We start from the raw sequence: 17,656 nt of genomic DNA, 5'->3' as shown, positions 1-17,656 counted from the left end.
TTATCCAGAATGTCTGAGACCGAGATCTGCCACGCCCCCATTTCTGCTTTCAGAGTATTTATGTCTGACGTTTGCGGGACATACTGTTCCCTGGGCCTTGTGAAGCAGGATGATTGGGCAACAAGTCAAAACGCACTTGTCTCATAATCTTACCCCGCCATTGTTTTTCTGCTTTGCAGCTCTGAGATAGCTATGTGCTAATCTTACGCTCGTTCAAAGAAAAATACATTCCTGAAAGTTGCTTTCATGGTTGTCACATTATGGAAGAGAACGTTTCTCCCTGCAGCACTGGCAGGCAGCCAGCTCTCTGTACAAAACAACCCAGCCACGTGCTCCGTCGCATGGGAGGGGAAATCACTTGCATATGCCTTCTACGGAAATAACACAGTAGGGATACATTTGCACCATCAGACTAATGTAACACAGATTTGGTTTAACCTAATTTGTTTCACATCTTCAAAGTTACAAGTTGATGAGTTATATCAAGAGTGTTTGTGTAATATGCTGTTAATTAACCCTAAAACAAGAGTCGTAGTCCTGAATCCCAGTCCAAATGTATAGATTCCCCCTGCCCTGCCACAACAACACACCAGAAATAAATACAATTGTACAAAATGTTTCCCCTCATAGATGAAGCAAAACAGCTGCAGTAATTCACTATCAAAAAGAGTGTTGACAGAGTCTAATATACCGTCTCGACCACTTGCCAATTGGTGCTACTATGAAATCAAAACTGCTCCAAATGTCTGTGTTTAGTTCTCATCAGGTGTTGATTTCAAGGATTATGGCTCTGAGATCAAAACCTTTTGTTTTTGTCTCTTATGATATTCAAGCTGCAGCTTGTTGTACCTCAACATACAGAAGATTGATTATTTGAAAAAACCATTACCATGCATTTTGGGCTCTGTGTGGAGTCTCCATTGTACTGAGGAAGATTCACAAACAAAGAGCGCCACAGAGCCCTGAAACAAAGAGAGACAGATCATAAGCAATAAGTAGATCTTGTTGAACCCTGAATTACAAACGTGGGAGGAGCACACATAGACAAAGCTGTCATTTTTTAATGTTGTGTTAGGATGTTTTTTGTTTGTAGTATTTTTCTCCCTCCAGAATATTCGTGGGAGCAGCTTTGCGTGCGGCTCTCCGCTGTCTGCTCTGTGACCCCTCTGAAGTTACACTGATTTCCATGAAGCCTTGAAAAGGGAGGGGTGCTGCAAGTCGATCCCCCCTTCCCTTTAGAGTCAACAAGGCGTTGATCTGAACGAGAACAGACATCATGATGTCAGAGCGCCTGTACATCCAGTACCGTGCGCCATGCGGGCGTCACATGGCCAAGACTGGCTTTACATAGTGTGGTCAGCTTGGTGTTGATGACAAAAAATATATTCATGAACCACAATTCAGTTATAAACACCTACATCAGGAAGATACGTCCCCAGCTGACCCAGAAAGCGACGCAGGTTCTGGTCCAGGCTCTCGTCACCTCACGCCTAGACTACTGCAACTCCCTCCTGGCTGGTCTACCTGCATGTGCCATCCGACCTCTGCAGCTCATCCAGAATGCAGCGGCTCGTCTGGTCTTCAACCTTCCAAAATTCTCCCACACCACGCCGCTCCTCCGCTCCCTTCACTGGCTTCCGGTAACTGCTAGAATCCACTTCAAGACACTGGTACTTGCGTACCATGCTGCGAATGGATCTGGCCCTTCCTACATCCAGGACATGGTTAAACCGTACACCCCAGCACGTGCACTTCGCTCTGCATCAGCCAAACGACTCGCTGCACCCTCGCTGCGAGGGGGACCCAAGTTCCCATCAGCAAAAACACGTGGATTTGCTATCCTCGCTCCAAAATGGTGGAATGAGCTCCCCATTGAAATCAGGACCGCAGAAAGCTTACACACCTTCCGGCGCAGACTGAAAACTCATCTCTTTCGACTCCACTTCGAGCGATAGAATGACTAACAAAGAACTGCTAACAGAGCACTTATATACTAATAAAGGACTGGCTTATCTAAAGCCAGTTGAGTAGCACTTGAAACGATTGGCTCTTTGAAACCTGATGTTCTTATATGATTCTGTTTTCTTCAAGGTTGTGTCTTCCTGGTCGAATGTACTTATTGTAAGTCGCTTTGGATAAAAGCGTCAGCTAAATGCAATGTAATGTAGTGTAATATTGTATTACACACAAGCTCAGAGCGTTTTAGAGCAGGAAGGGGAAAGGGCTGATATGTGTAAGACAAAACATCTGCAGACTCTTAGTCTTGTTAAATGTGAAATAATTATGTGGTACATTGTATCAAAACAAAACTCTCTCCTTGAACAATACATTCATCAGAACATGTTCAAACCAGTTTGCCACCACTCATTGGTTTTGTCTTTGGCCCTAATATACTTCACTTAAATTTAAAAAGCAAGAACCTGCTTTGCTTTTAATATGCTGCACATTACTCTAAACCAGAGGTGGGGAACCTCCGGCCTCCGGGCCGTATACGGCCCGCGAGACAATTTGGTACTGCCCTCGAGGTAATTTATAAACGCAAAAAATAAAAAAATGAAAGAAATCTAGACCGCAAAAAAATTAAACAAGCGAGTGCCTGTTTTTCCTGGCCAAGGTCAGGGTTCTTGACACAACACGAGCCTAACGTGTCATCATGTGGTATATGTCTCGACTGACAGGGTGCAGTTCTTCTGACGGAGAGCACCAGAACGCCACTCCAGCACTTCAGAAATTGCAGTTCCGATAAGTCCATACACATGCCGTAGTTTCTGCGTGTCTGTGTCTTTAGTTGAAAGCCCAGTGGCGATCTGCTCATCTGTCATACAGATCATACAGTCAATAGCTTTGTTGTTATCATTAGCATCTGGTTAGCTAGCTATGCTAACGAATATAAGAAGCTTTTTCTACAACCAGTGAGGTAAAGGCACATCTTTATATGATCATTATAGTTATAACAAAAATAAGAGAATAAAGTAAACAGGTATAAAATACTATATGACAGTTATTAATAAAGAAGAATACAGTTTCAAAGGGGAGTGATTTGTCAAATATACATAAATTAAAAGAAAATCTGCTTACAGTTGTGTTTGGGTGTTGAGAGATGTGTCCATAGATCTCCTAATGTTGCTCTCAAAGTGCACCAGATTGATGCTTTTAACTTCAACATTTAAAAAAAATCTTCCCAGGGGAGCACGCCACACCCTGCACGTGCATGCATACGCGAGTCATGGTGAGATATCTGGATTAAGAGGTTGCTTTTTCTTTGCACAGAATGAAATGAATGGGCTGTGATTTTAGTTTTTTTAAGCAGAGGTCAATATCTTGTACGGCCCTCTGAGGATATTGTAAAAATTGAAATGGCCCTTGAGAGGAAAAAGGTTCCCCACCCCTGCTCTAAACCATGCTATGAATGCAAAACAGAAGTCCATTCTTCAGCCCTAAAGACAAAACACAACTTTATTTGGCCATGGCTGAGTCTTCACATTCTAACAACCAACAAACTCCCTGCGTTCCTCTCCACCACAGCACATAACAAAGCCTTATGATACGGCCTCCCATTCAGATGCCTGTTGCTGCGGGGGAGTCAATTTGGCTTGTTTTGGTTTGTCTGCCACCATTCACTCCATGCTTGTTCTATTTCGTCCCTACTGACCGCCAGAGGCGGTGCTTTAGCACTGGATATGTCCATCGCGCGCATGCGCAGCTCGAGTACCAATAACAACAAAGTCACCTGTGACCCACGTGACACCGGCTATATCAGCCGATATTGTCAGAGGATCTGTTCCTTTTCATCTTCTCGCTGCGCGAGGGTACCGTGGCTACGTTTTCGTAGCCTACAGCGTTCAGGTTTGAACGTTTGATCGGAGGGATTTCTCTGCAAACAGCTGGCCGCGTGAAGCTTCGCGACTGACAGTCGGAGCTACGGGTCGTTAGACGCGTCCTCCAGGAGCTGCGCCGGCTGTGCAGAGCCTCGACAGACAGGTTTGTGTCAGCTTGTTGCTAGTGATGGCTGTGTTTCCACACCCGCTCCCAGCCAAGTTGTCCTGATTACCGTCTTATTGTTTGTGGCTTAGACTTTCTGGTGACGACAGTGTTCCGCTTCCTCTCCCATAAAGTTGCCCTTATGCTCTTTTGAAAGTTCTGCTTGTGGCGTTGAGCCCGAGCTATCATTAGCATTTGAGTCCCAGCTTTGGCTGCGTCCCTCATTCGATTTAGTATGGAAAGCCAAGAGTGTCATACTTTAAACCCGTTTTTCGTTTAGATGCAGAAAGTAAGGTAAGTACTTTCTATTTTCTAGAAGCTATTATCTGGTCTTAACATTTGTGTTCTGACTTGGTCGCTTGTTTGTTAGCAGCAGCCGCTTGGCTAACACCTTGCTGTTGAGCTTAACTATTAACTCAGGGCAGTGCTCCCGCTCCCTGTAGCATAGGGTTTGATTGCAGTAGCGCTAGTTCGTTGTATTACTGCTCCTAGTACTAGACTCCTAGCACTAGGATGATATGCAGAGAACATCTTCACGGCGGGTGCTGTGTGCTCGGCATGTGCGGTTACTACTGTAACCAGACACGGTTCTATGCGGGCTGTTCTCTTTCTTAGAAGCTAATTATCTGGTCTTAACATTGTGTTCTGACTTGGTTGCTTGATTGTTAGCAGCAGCCGCTTGGCTAACACCTTGCATGTACGGTTAAGCTTCATTATTTAACTCAGCCGGTGAGGGCAGTGCTCTCGCTGCTGCTCCCGGTAAACGCATGGTATGGTTGCAGTAGCGCTATATCGTGGTATTTACTGCTCCTAGTACTAGACTCCTAGCACTAGGACGATATGCAGAGAACAATCTTCACTGTGTGCCGTGTGCTCTGCATGTATGGCCATTAAGGAGGATTTCATCCTCCCAATATTATATTGTCTAGTGGGCAGCCGTTGGCTGACACTTTTAGGCACCGGCCACAGTTACTATTGTAACTAAGGTTCTAAGCCGTAAGTACTGGCCATAATTACTACTGTAACTACGGTTCCAAGCTGTGTAAGTACTGGCCATAGTTAATACTGTAACTACGGGGTTAAGCCGTAAGTACTGGCCATAGTTACTACTGTAACTACGGTTCCAAGCCGTGCACGTACTGGCCATAGGCAATACCGTAACTACGGCTCTATGCCGTGTAATGGCCATAGTTACTACTGTAACTACGGTTCTAAACCATGTAAGTACTGGCCATAGTTACTACTGTAACTACGGTTCCAAGCCGTGCACGTACTGGCCATAGGCAATACCGTAACTACGGCTCTATGCCGTGTAATGGCCATAGTTACTACTGTAACTACGGTTCTAAACCATGTAAGTACTGGCCAGAGTTACTACTGTAACTACGGCTCTATGCTGTGTAAGTATCCAAGCCGTGCAAGTACTGGCCAGAGTTACGACTGTAACGACGGTGCTAAGCCGTGTAAGTACTGGCCATAGTTACTACTGTAACTACGGTTAGATGCCGTGTGAGCCCTGGCCATGGTTACTGCTGTAACTACGGCTCTGTGCTATTCTATTCTTTAGAAGCTAGTTATCTGGTCTTAAACATGTGTGTTATTTGACTTGATCTCGCTTGATCGTTAGCAGCAGCCGCTCGGCTAACGTCTTGCGTATACTGTTAGCTTCTTTATTTTACCCAGCTAGGTGAAGGCAGTGCTCTCGCTCCCGCTCCCTCTACCGGTAATGCGGATGTAGCTACATCCCTTTTTCTGTTCGGCGAGTAGTAGCACCGCTCTACTCTTCCCGTTCAGCAGGTAGCCGGTGAAGGCTGTGTTCCCGCTCCCGGTTACACTGCATCTGGCGTTCGACTCTAACTTAACCAGTGAAGGCAGTTCTCGCCCCCACTCCTGGTAGACGCCAAACGGCCTCGTTTTTCCGTTAAGCAGGTAGCCGGTGAAGGCTGTGTTCCCGCACCCGCTCCCGGTTACACTGCATCTGGCATTCGTCTCTAACTCAACCAGTGAAGGCAGTTCTCGCCCCCGTTCCTGGTAGACGCCAAACCGCCTTGTTTTTTCTGTTAAGCAGGTAGCTGGTGAAGGCTGTGTTCCCGCACCCGCTCCCGGTTACGCTGCATCTGGCATTCGTCTCTAACTCGACCAGTGAAGGCAGTGTTCTCGCCCCCGCTCCTGGTGGACGCGGAACTGCCTTGTTTCTCCGTTAAGCAGGTAGCCGGTGAAGGCTGTGTTCCCGCTCCCGGTTACACTGCATCTGGCATTCGTCTCTAACTCAACCAGTGAAGGCAGTTCTCGCCCCCGCTCCTGGTAGACGCCAAACTGCCTTGTTTTTCTGTTAAGCAGGTAGCTGGTGAAGGCTGTGTTCCCGCACCCGCTCCCGGTTACGCTGCATCTGGCATTCGTCTCTAAATCAACCAGTGAAGGCAGTTCTTGCCCCCGCTCCTGGTAGACGCCAAACTGCCTTGTTTTTCTGTTAAGCAGGTAGCTGGTGAAGGCTGTGTTCCCGCACCCGCTCCTGGTTACACTGCATCTGGCATTCGTCTCTAAATCAACCAGTGAAGGCAGTTCTTGCCCCCGCTCCTGGTAGACGCCAAACTGCCTTGTTTTTCTGTTAAGCAGGTAGCTGGTGAAGGCTGTGTTCCCGCACCCGCTCCCGGTTACGCTGCATCTGGCATTCGTCTCTAACTCAACCAGTGAAGGCAGTGTTCTCGCCCCCGCTCCTGGTAGACGCTAAACTGCCTGGTTCCGTTAAGCAGGTAGCTGGTGAAGGCTGTGTTCCCGCACCCGCTCCCGGTTACGCTGCATCTGGCACTCGCCTCTAGCTCAGCCAGTGAAGGCAGTGTTTTCGCCCCCGCTCTTGGTAAACTGCCTTATTTACTAATCCAGCTAGGTGAAGGCAGTGATCCCGCTCCCGCTCCCTCTGCCGTAACGTGGGTGTAATTACATCCCTCTTTCTGTTCGGCGAGTAGCAGCAACGCTCTACTCTATCCATTAAGCAGGTAGCTGGTGAAGGCGTGTTCCCGCACCCGCTCCCGGCTACGCTGCATCTGGCTACCTACAGAATGGTTCATTCATGTAGCGCCTGTAGGGTTTCTCTTGAGCCCGAGGACGGCCACGACCGCTGCCCCTCCTGCCTCGGCCGCTTCTGGCGGTCAGTGGGGACGAAATTCGAGCATCTGAGGGAGGTTCTCACGGTAAACGCCTGCATGAGCTGTAGCTGCATGCCTCGGGTGCTCAGAGTGGCTCGAATCACTGAGGTGGAACGTCTGGCAGCAGCCAACAGACACCTCTCCTTGTCACGTACTCCTCCAGATCAATTCGGCCGTTCCCGGCGACTTGAGGGAGTGATGGCTTTGTGTGCTCCCCCCAATAGAAGGACTAGAATAGGCTGTCCTCTAAAGTGGATCGGCTAGCTGCCGATAGGGGCATGATGAAGTCGCCTCTTGGCCCTTCAGCCTGGGCCCGGTGTAGGGGCTGCTAACCCCCCCTTCGGTGGGCGCCCCTCCTTCGGCTGACGCACCTCCTCCGGTTGACGGAGAGTCCTCCGTCGCGTACCAGTCGAGCCAGGGGAGCTGTTTAGATCAGCTGCCCTCGGAGGCACTGGAGTGTGCCGCCCAAGCTAGGCAGACCAGGCAGCAGCACTCGGGTCCTCGCAGACCTGTGCCCACTCCCAGCAGGCCCAGGGGCCACTCTAGCAGCCGCACTCAGCCGCTGGATTACAGGGGTGGTCTGCAGAGGTCTTAGCGGCCCACTCAACCGCCTCCCAATGACTTTCGTGCCCCATGTCGCCCGCCTTCCAGGCGGCCTCGTGCCCCAGAGCCTGACCGGAACCCCCCAAGAGGCTCCAGGGTCCGGGGGGCTGGGCTCTGAAATCCCGAGGGTGGTCGGCGGCTGCTTTCCCAGCAGCAGCTCAGTTTCTGGGCAGTCTGTACTTCCGTCCCTTGGGTGGTTTTCACCTTAACCCAGGGGTACGGACCGCAGCTCCGGCCCCTAGCCTTCGGCTGGGTCTAATTGACAGTCGTCAGCGATCCGGCAGGGGCCCTACCTCTGGGCCAAGAGTTATCCGTCCTTTTGTCCAAGGACGCAATCAACCCAGTAAGACCCTCTGCTTAGCCAGGGGGTTCTACTCGGCATACTTTCTCGTGAGCAAGAAAGTCGGCGGATTTCGCCCGATCTTGGACCTCGGAGGAATCAACAGATTCCTGAAGGTGCTGCCATTCTATATGCTGACTACTGCATACGCACAGGTGGAGTGGTTCCCAACCGAGGGATGCCTACTTCCACGTGGGCCGGGCAAGAGGGTGCCTTATATTCAGTTCCTCCGGCCCTTGGGCAGACTGGCAGCTGCCTCGGCCGCTGGGCCCTTAGGCCCGCTGTCGTTGTGCCCCATGCAGATGTGGCTGAACCGCCTTCACTTGGACGCCAAGTGGCACAGGCACAGTGAAGTCAGGGTGTCGCAGCATTGCTCCACTCTCCGTCACGCTGGAGGGGCAGGGCCTATCTCTGGTAGGCGTGCCCATGGGCGCCATCCCATCCCGCCAGGAGACCATCACCATAGGTGCATGTCTCTCAGGGTGGGGTGCAATGTTTGGTGAATCGGAAAATGTCTGTACCTATTTTTTGGATTTCTACTACGTAAGCAACATTCCCACGTGAATCCTACGCACGGCGTTATAAATGAGGCCTCTGGTTTGGTACATATTGTATTCAGTTGTATCTATAAATAAAAACTGTGATGGTGGTACACAATGTAACTTAAATCGAGCCAGACGGATGCCACTTTAAAACATTAAAGATATAAAGGATTACTGTAGTGGACATTTTTATTATTATCATCCTTATTATTATCCTTATTATATCTTTCATATGTTTAAACCAAATGCTTCTTATTTCCTCTTGTTGTGCTTTTACCATTATTATTCTATTATATTCTCTTATGAGTTTCCCAGTCTCTGCAAGGCCACAGCTGTTTCAGCAGACTGGGATCAGGAGTGGTTCACAAGGGGGTTCACAGTAACAGCTCAAAAGCACTGTGAAGCATGCTAATCTGCATTATGCAAAATTACAAACTAGCAAAATGCTGTGCAGACACAGGTCTGTCATGGACACAAGCTCTGCCCATTGTGCTGATGTACATGAGGATGCGGAAAAGAACACGGAGTCAACTCAGCCCATTTGAAATCCTATGCTAATCCAGATTGGACTCAAGGCTCCAGGATGTCCTCCTCCCTCCACAACTTTGTGTGAGGATGCTATGTTGTCATATTGTGTTAACCTATCATCCACTTTAGCGACTGCCACTGGTCCGCTTCACCGCCTTCAACCGGGCGACTTCGTGCTGGTCAAGGATTTCCGGAGAAAGAGCTGGAAATCCAATCGTTGGCAGGTCCCTACCAGGTGCTTCTCGTCACCCAGACAGCGGTCAAGGTCGCCGAGAGAGCTACATGGGTCCACGCCAGCCACTGCAAGGTCGTGGTCACAGGAAAGGAGAAACGATAGAAACAGATGACAACAAGTGACATGTCCAAGTCACCACCAGATGACAACAAGTGACATGTCCAAGTCACCAACAGATGACAACAAGTGACATGTCCAAGTCACCAACAGATGACAACAAGTGACGTGTCCTAGTCACCAACAGAGATGACAGCAAGTGACGTGTCCTAGTCACCACCAGCACCACACTTGCACTACATACACCAAAACACACTACACACAAGGTGTCACGAGCGAGTGCCAGCTGAGCGGTTCCATATGCTCTCTGGTTCCTCGTTTGTGTTATCAGTGTGCGAAGTCTGACGGTCCGTGTCATGAAATCGACCGAGAGAATACACTCACACACTCCATGGAACATTTCCCCCTCGTGATGAGGGCTCGCCTGGAGAGACGACAACGCAACCGTGAGCAATGTGAATACTACTGGAGAGCCTGGACAATCATAGAATGTTTCCTCTGCATACTTGCCATGATAGTTGTGTTAGGACTAGTCCTATATTTTATGTATCCATTTCAGCATACAGCATGTCAGCCAAAATCGAGGTATCTAAGAGGTACATGGGGAAAGCAGGGCGAACCACATTTATTTTATTTTGTTGTCTGTATGTATGTATCCGGCGCCGACCCGTGTGGCACATTTTACATAGACATCGCGCCCAAAACTCAGACCCGGAAAAGCGTAAGCAACCTTTGACGCCACTGTTGACATCCATAGGTACATCTACATTTAATCTATACATAGGCGATAAGGACCATAGCAACATTGATGTGGGTCAGACCAGTAATGGGATCACCGGTAACGTCTGGTGGCACACTCTGATCATTCTTGCAGGCCGCAGGACAAAATGGGTCATGTTATGCATGCACTCTTTTCCCCCAGGACTCATCAATGTCCGTGCCAGTTCGTCCGCGCTCTCTGACCCAGGTTGAACACCTCTGCGCGTTTATGGCTCTGACAAAGCCCATCAAGGGTGAAGACAGCGTAACCGAGTGGCGTTATGCTAGGCAGCTTCCCCCACCATGCAGCAATCGGTCTAACTCCTCTTTGCGTGCATCCACGCTTGACACCACATACGCAAAGTACCAACCCGTCAGCCATGTGCACCCTAGTCATTTGAGAGGGATGAAACACAGCCTATGCATCCAGAGAGTTTACCACAAAACGTCTCTTACACCACATTATTTTTTCCTAGGCACTACTACTGGTTGTACTCGCATCCTACGGAACACATGCGGTGACGGTGCTTACAAAATCTCGTATTGTCACATATCCGGTGCCCCTGAGAGAATCCTTTCTAACGTAGCATTCCCTGATGTTAAACATATTTCCCTCCAACTGGCGTGGCCCAGTGATGCTGGGTTTAGCGCGCCACAAGATTACGTTTGGTTGTGCGGCAACAAGCTCTATCAAGTTCTGGCTCCCCTTTGGATAGGGACATGCACTCTAGTGGATTTGAATCCAGCAGTCACTGTACTCACGTCCTTAATGCACACGACACATCATTACCCAGAGTTCCAACACCCCGACCACCACAAGGTAAAAAGAGATATGACGTCCGCTGTAGCTAAATTCATGGGTGGCCTGTTCCCATGGTGGGGTACAGTAAACAATGCCCATAAAATAGATACCTTACACGTCCGGCTAGAGAACCTCACTTAGGAGAGGACGCAAGGCTTCCAGGCATTGACCCCATTCATAATAGCCTCTAGGAACATGCTCATGCAGCACCAATTCGCTCTTGACCTTTTGTTCGCCTCAAAGGGTGGCCTGTGTCATGTGATCGGTGACTCCTGTTGCACTTACATTCCCGACGCCACCAAGAACATCACTGACACCGTGCTGCATCTTAACAACCTGTTAGCTTTCGTTCAGTATACTACTATTCCATTACAAGACAATCCTTTGCGCCACAGTGAGATAGATCAGCTAGAATCAGAAGAGTCTGATTCCGATTTATCAATATAATCATGTGTGTATCTCCTCTTTTATGCTTACATTATATTGGAGTCTGTCCTCCACAAAAACAGCCAGTTTTCTATGATATATTTGTGATGTGTTTACTTAAACCAGCGATGGAGTGTATTCATTGATGTGTTATATCAGTCTATCCTATCATTTGTTTTTTCTATTGATCAAGTATGATCAAAAGGGGGGAATGTAGTGGAAATTTTTATTATTATCATCCTTATTATTATCCTTATTATATCTTTCATATGTTTAAACCAAATGCTTCTTATTTCCTCTTGTTGTGCTTTTACCATTATTATTCTATTATATTCTCTTATGAGTTTCCCAGTCTCTGCAAGGCCACAGCCGTTTCAGCAGACTGGGAGACTCATACACAGTCAGACACATCACGAACTTCCCTGCTCTGAGAACCGTTATGCTATCTACTCAAGGCCACTGGGTGTCTCATCAACAATCTGACTGTGTGAACCCAGATTGTTCTCTTTCCCACTCCTTTTCTATATAACCTTTGCTTTTCCATTGTTCTGCGCACTCTCGCGCAGACTATTTTATACTCTGTGCGACTTGTGACATTATTATATTATTATATCGTGTATTTGAAGCTTCAAATAAATAACCAAAAGACAGCTTTGCTTGATTCACCATTTATTTGTTTTGATCATTTGACTTGTACTCTCAAGCGCTGTGTTGGGTCCTAGATTTCCATAACATTACACAGCTCTGTTACAAGATGAAAGAAGAAGTTTGGTGTCAAGAGTTCACGGTCACTGACAGTTTGCCAACCACAATGTAGACATTATTCTATATGTACAGATGTCCATTTTCACTTGTCACTTTAACTCATTTCGTACTTCATAATTTATATGACCAAATATGTATATATGCTGACAGTTATTTTTACTCTTATTTTTACTCATCTCCTATTTCATAGTCTTTTATTATTATTATTATTATCATTATTTAAAAAAGATTCTTGATTTTATTAATCTGAATCTATGCTGTCCTGTTTTTCACACTTACCCTGTTGCTGCTTGTACAACTGAAGTTCCCCACGGGGATTAATAAAGGTCCATCTTATCTTATCCCAGAACACCTAATCATAGGTACTATTTTTTGCATCTTTCCAACATAAAAACAATCAGATTCTTAGAATGAGAAGTTTTTGTAGCAAAGGGCAAGGTGAGGGAAATAGGTACATTTTGTATTCATATTATATTTGAATCACTGTTATATACACACATTTTCTTCCAAAGACTCCCAAAGCAATATTTTATCATTCTAAACTCCTTAATTTTCCGTCATTTCCATGTTTAAGTGCATCTGTGTTTCTAATCTATGTGCTTCAGAGCACTTTAAAAATATAATTATATCATCAAGCTAAAGTTAAACTAGTCTGCCTAGCTTGCAGCTACCATGCTCATTGCATGATAACAGAAAAGAGTAATAGAATAGGATAGAACCAACTAAATGTGATTATTTTTGCACTTATTGTTAAAGACAGTTTAATCTGACTAATAATGTTGACGTTTCACGGGTGGCAACTTCAAAAATACATCTTGATGAAACAGCCAGACTGTACAGTCAGCAAAACTACATCCTGAAATGTGGTGAAGATGAAAATGTTGACTATCATGCCCAGAGTGTATCTTTGTGAGTGTGTTGAAAACTACACACGGAATCCTTTGTGCATACACACAACTGAGGACACTCTTTCAGGATGCGTACTTTTGACAGACATGTTTCAAAAAGCTGTATTAAAACGTTGGGTTACGTATTGTAACCGTTGTCATATTAGCACAGGCGGAGCCCTCTACTGGACTCTATGGGTACTACCTTACCCTGCGAGCATTCTCCCACTGAGACTTCTATAGACGTAGCCGGCCTTGGGCGGGCCTACCTGAATGCGCGCGCATCACACCGTATAAAAGGAGGCCTCGCCTCCTGACTATCATCCTACACCTCTCTTCAGCGAGCGGAATAGGACAGACAGTGCCCTGAGTAGAGGGCTCCGCCTGTGCTAATATACCAAGGGTTACAATACGTAACCCAACGTTATATCTCTCAGAGGCTCCGGCCTCTACTGGACTCTATGGGTGGAGCCGCGATGTATACGCGCACTGTCGTCCAACAACAACATTCCACCGTACTGCCCCTGACCGGCTTTTATGGTCAGCAGCTGCTGCCCCACATTCTCTTTTAACCCGGGTGTAACCGAGGAGAAATCTGGGCTGTGGCTGACAGAGTACACCCTGCTGCGCTTACCTCGCAGAAAGTGTGCTCAAAAATCAGTGCCGGGGGACCCCCCCCACCCACAGACGGATGGGGAGAGCCCCGTCGGCCCCGAATGGGCTTACTACACGCCTGCCTCCCTGAATCCCTAAGGATAACCGGGAGAGCGCCAGAGCCCATGCCCCACACTCAAACACTGACCCCGTGCAGAGTGTGTGGACTAAAGTGTGGAGGGCTACCCCCCTCCGGCCTTTCGGCAGGAGGAGAGCAGCCCTCCAGCCCTGTAAGGGCCCAGCGTGCCCCTCGCCCATCCCGGGGCCCTCAGAGGGCCCGAGAACAGCGAAGGCGCATTACGTCCGGGGAGGGGGTCAGATGCCAACTGACCCACAACCCCACCCCACCCCTACCAGTCCTGTGTTGCCCCCGCAAGCACAGACGAGGAGAAAGAGCCCGACATGTCCAAGAGATAAAACCTTATGAAGGGGCCTGGCGTCGACCAAGACGCCGCTGTGCATATATCCTCCACACTCACACCGTTGAATAAGGCTGTCGACGCAGCCACAGCCCGTGTGGAGTGCGCACAAACCCCCATGGGGCAGGCTCTCCCTGCCTGTCCGTAGGCATGTGCAATGCACTCGCAGAGCCAGCCTGCCAGGCGTTTCTTGAACAGAGCTTTCCCGATCACCCCGCCCCCGAAGCACACGAACAGCTGTTCGGTGCGTCTAAGGGCAGCCGTGCGCTCCACATAACATGCTAGCGCACACACCGGGCAGAGGAGGTGCAGTTTAGCTTTTTAGCTATTCAGTTAGGGGGTTTTTAGCCTCTTGGGATCTCGGGGGTTTTAGTCTATTCAGTTAGGGGGTTTGAAGACTAAAACCCCCTAACTGAATAGCCCTTGACCTGAACACACTCCTTAGGCTCTTGGGCACAAAGGAGGGGTTCGGTCTGAGTGTCGCGCCGCTCCGGCCACCCCGAATCCGTAAACAGCTCGGGTGCACCGACAGAGCAGTTAACTCGGAAACTCTTTTGGCTGACGTTAAGGCAAGAAGACAATGCTTTCAGAGAGGAGAGCTCCAGAGGCTCAAACGGCCCCGAGGCCAGAGCCTCGAGCACTAGGGGCAGGTCCCAATGTGGGGTGGAGGCGTGCACTACTGGGCGCAGCCTCCTGACCCCCTGTAAAAACCGCGACATCAGTGGTTGACTAAAGGCTGACCTGCCGCCAAATCCCTCATGGCAGGACGAGATGGCTGCTGCATACACCTTCACTGTTGAATGCGCAAGCCCTCTGTCCACCAATAACTGTAAGAAGGATAAAATAGAGCCTAACTCACAAGATAGGGGCTCTATTCTCCGCTCCTCACACCATCGCTGGAATCCTAGCCACTTTGGCCTGTAACAGGCTGTGGTGGATCCCGCTCTAGCTGCCTGGATAGACTGAATAACACTGTCAGACAATCCACCCTGTCTCAGCCTGTCCCTCTCAGGAGCCAAGCCTGGAGAGGACGGCCGAGAGTGGGTAACGCCCCGATTGCACCTGCCTCTTCAGACATCGCCCCCCAGAACTGGGGAACCGCCCAGGGCTGGCCCACCTTCATCTGTGTCATCTCTGAGTACCACGGCGCCCCAACGCGGTCCGGAGCCACTAGGATGACTGACAGACGTTCTCGCCTCACTCTCCTCAGGAGGGGGAGAATGAGACGCAGCGGTGGAAAGGCGTATAGCCGCTTCCTTGGCCATGGCTTGTGTGCAAACGCGTCCACCCCCAAGGGTGGGTCGTCGCTCCGAGCCACGGAGAACCACAGGGCACAGTGGCTGTTTCGCCGGCTGGCGAACAGATCCACTTCCGCTCTCCCGAACTGGGCCCAGATCTGCTTCACCACCTTCGGGTGAAGCACCCACTCGCCTGGCAGGGGGCCGCCCCTTGACATGAGGTCGACCCCTCTGTTCTCCAGTCCCGGGATATGGAGGGCTCTCAGAGATAACACCACCTCTGAAGCCCATAACCACAGTTTCTCCGCTGTGGTCAACAAGGCGGCAGATCGGACTCCGCCCTGCTTGTTGATATAAGCCACTGTGGTGCTGTTGTCGCTCCTGACCATTACATGTCTCCCCTGAATTAGGGGCCTGAAATGCTGGAGGACTAACACTACCGCCCGTAGCTCTAGGAGGTTGCTGTGTCGAGACTCTGTTAGAGCCCAGCGCCCACCTATAGCCCTCTTCAGGCAGGTCCCTCCCCATCCTGTTCTGGATGCATCCGTGAACACTGTGATGTAGGTGGTCATCCGTCCCAGTGGAGACCCCCTCCGGAGGTGATCCGGGGACCCCCAAAACCGGAGGTTGCCCTCCACTAAGGGGGGGATGGTCACCAGCCGCCGCCTGTGCCTCTTGGGATCCAAGCGCAGGCTGGAGAACCACCTCTGCAGGCGGCGCATATGTAGTAACCCTAACGGGACCACCATGTGAGCAGCCGCCATGAGACCCAGTGTCTGCATGACAGTAAAAGCAACACACTCTCACTCCCTAAGCGTCCAGGAGCGACGTTTGGTCAGTGTCCGTGGTGTCCAGTTGTGACGCTCCTAGGCTCCTTCAGCGTCATAAAGGGACGCAAATAGCTTTCAACTGATTGCAATGTATTCCCATCTGCGGCGGGATTTGACGGGATTGTGTCAGCTGCCCTTAAAGGCAATGTGAGCGTCCATTCCCATTGGATAATGGAGAATTGTACACCCGGAAGTAAGTATTCCTCTTACTGTCGATTGATTTTACAGTGATATCTGCACTACTCATCGACTAAAAAACACCAGATTATCCTTGTTAATTACACAACATTGATTGGTTTAAATTGTGTGCAATGCTTTTGTATTTTTCCCCTTCGATTCGGAGAAACAAATATTTTTTCGGAGTAAAGGATGGCAGAAGACACTACACTACCCAGAATCCCCAGCTATCGTTTGGACTACACCATGTGCTCTGTTTGACAAACCCCTGATAGTCCTCAAGCTCTGTGATTGGAGAGTGTGCTCCGAGGGTTACGCCGATTCTCGAACAACACTTGAAATGGGATGGAACCACGGCAGACTGTCCAAAACTGGATGGTGGATGGCACACCCGAATCCTCCACCTCCCCCTGCGGGGCCTCCGCCGACAGGAAATGCTGCCCAGGATGCTCACGCGTGAGCCGAGGAAGCATCTGGCAGGCTGAGCATGCCGGCACCGGGCCCATACCGCTCACGTCGTGGTCAGGCCCCATACACAAAAAGCAGAAGGGGTGTGGATCCGACCCCGTGATCAGGTTTGGACATTTCGGGCAGGTCCTGTGTTCATGAACTGACTCCATTACTCTCTATTTTTCGTCTTTTTTTAAGCTCCGTGAAAACATTTCCGCTGCTGAAGAGAAAAGGATGATAGTCAGGAGGCGAGGCCTCCTTTTATACGGTGTGATACGCGCGCATTCAGGTAGGCCCGCCCAAGGCCGGCTACGTCTATCGAAGTCTCAGTGGGAGAATGCTCGCAGGGTAAGGTAGTACCCATAGAGTCCAGCAGAGGGCGGAGCCTGTGAGAGATATAACTGTGACAGAACTGTTTACTCTCTTGAACTAAAGTAATCATTTCCTCAGGGAGGTTGTTTGCACACTTGTTGTGGATACACAAACTATCATTCAGTGCCTTGTTTGTTTACAGTTTGTTCGAAGCAACCAGCTTGTAATTAATTGTTCCTCAGTAATGTAACCAGTGATTGAGTTAAAACGTGTCCAGAATTGAAACACTTTGTCTGTATCAATCTCATCTGTCTATGTTATCTTAATTTAGCATTGAAATAATTCTTGAAAAGGTTGTTGTTGGTTAGTTTTTTCTCAAGTGGAAGTATTTCTGCGTGTTTGTGAATTGAGAGATAAACAGGATGTGCAGATGTCTTGGAGCACATCACTGACCCAGTTATCATTCAATGTTCCCCAGATTTTGTTTTTGCTAAAGCAAGGCTGT

The 17,656-nt window shown here is 49.0% G+C and overlaps 1 protein-coding gene and 1 long non-coding RNA gene across 3 annotated transcripts in view; one reads left to right on the top strand and one right to left on the bottom strand.

The window, feature by feature from the left end:
- Positions 1 to 3,125, bottom strand: part of LOC117445653 (interferon-induced protein 44-like) — a 55,974-nt gene extending 52,849 nt beyond the window's left edge. The window contains exon 1 of one of the 2 annotated variants that reach the window (XM_071202912.1): positions 3,079 to 3,125. In XM_071202912.1, the coding sequence (XP_071059013.1) occupies positions 3,079 to 3,110 (32 nt within the window). In that variant the 5' untranslated portion in view covers positions 3,111 to 3,125. Of the gene's footprint in view, positions 1 to 889; positions 937 to 3,078 lie in introns of those variants that run through there. The other variant, XM_071202911.1, reaches the window with a different exon arrangement.
- LOC139433711 (uncharacterized) overlaps positions 1 to 12,069 on the top strand; it is a 56,696-nt gene extending 44,627 nt beyond the window's left edge. Inside the window, exon 3 of the long non-coding RNA XR_011643101.1 lies at positions 9,270 to 12,069. This is a non-coding gene — a long non-coding RNA (uncharacterized lncRNA). The remainder of the gene's footprint in view (positions 1 to 9,269) is intronic.
- Positions 12,070 to 17,656: the final 5,587 nt, after the last annotated feature.

The sequence above is a fragment of the Pseudochaenichthys georgianus genome, chromosome 4, assembly GCF_902827115.2.
Source record: "Pseudochaenichthys georgianus chromosome 4, fPseGeo1.2, whole genome shotgun sequence".
NCBI lineage: Eukaryota > Metazoa > Chordata > Actinopteri > Perciformes > Channichthyidae > Pseudochaenichthys > Pseudochaenichthys georgianus.
The sequence above is the reverse complement of the archived record's forward strand: the minus strand, read 5'-3'. Positions and strand labels throughout refer to the sequence as shown.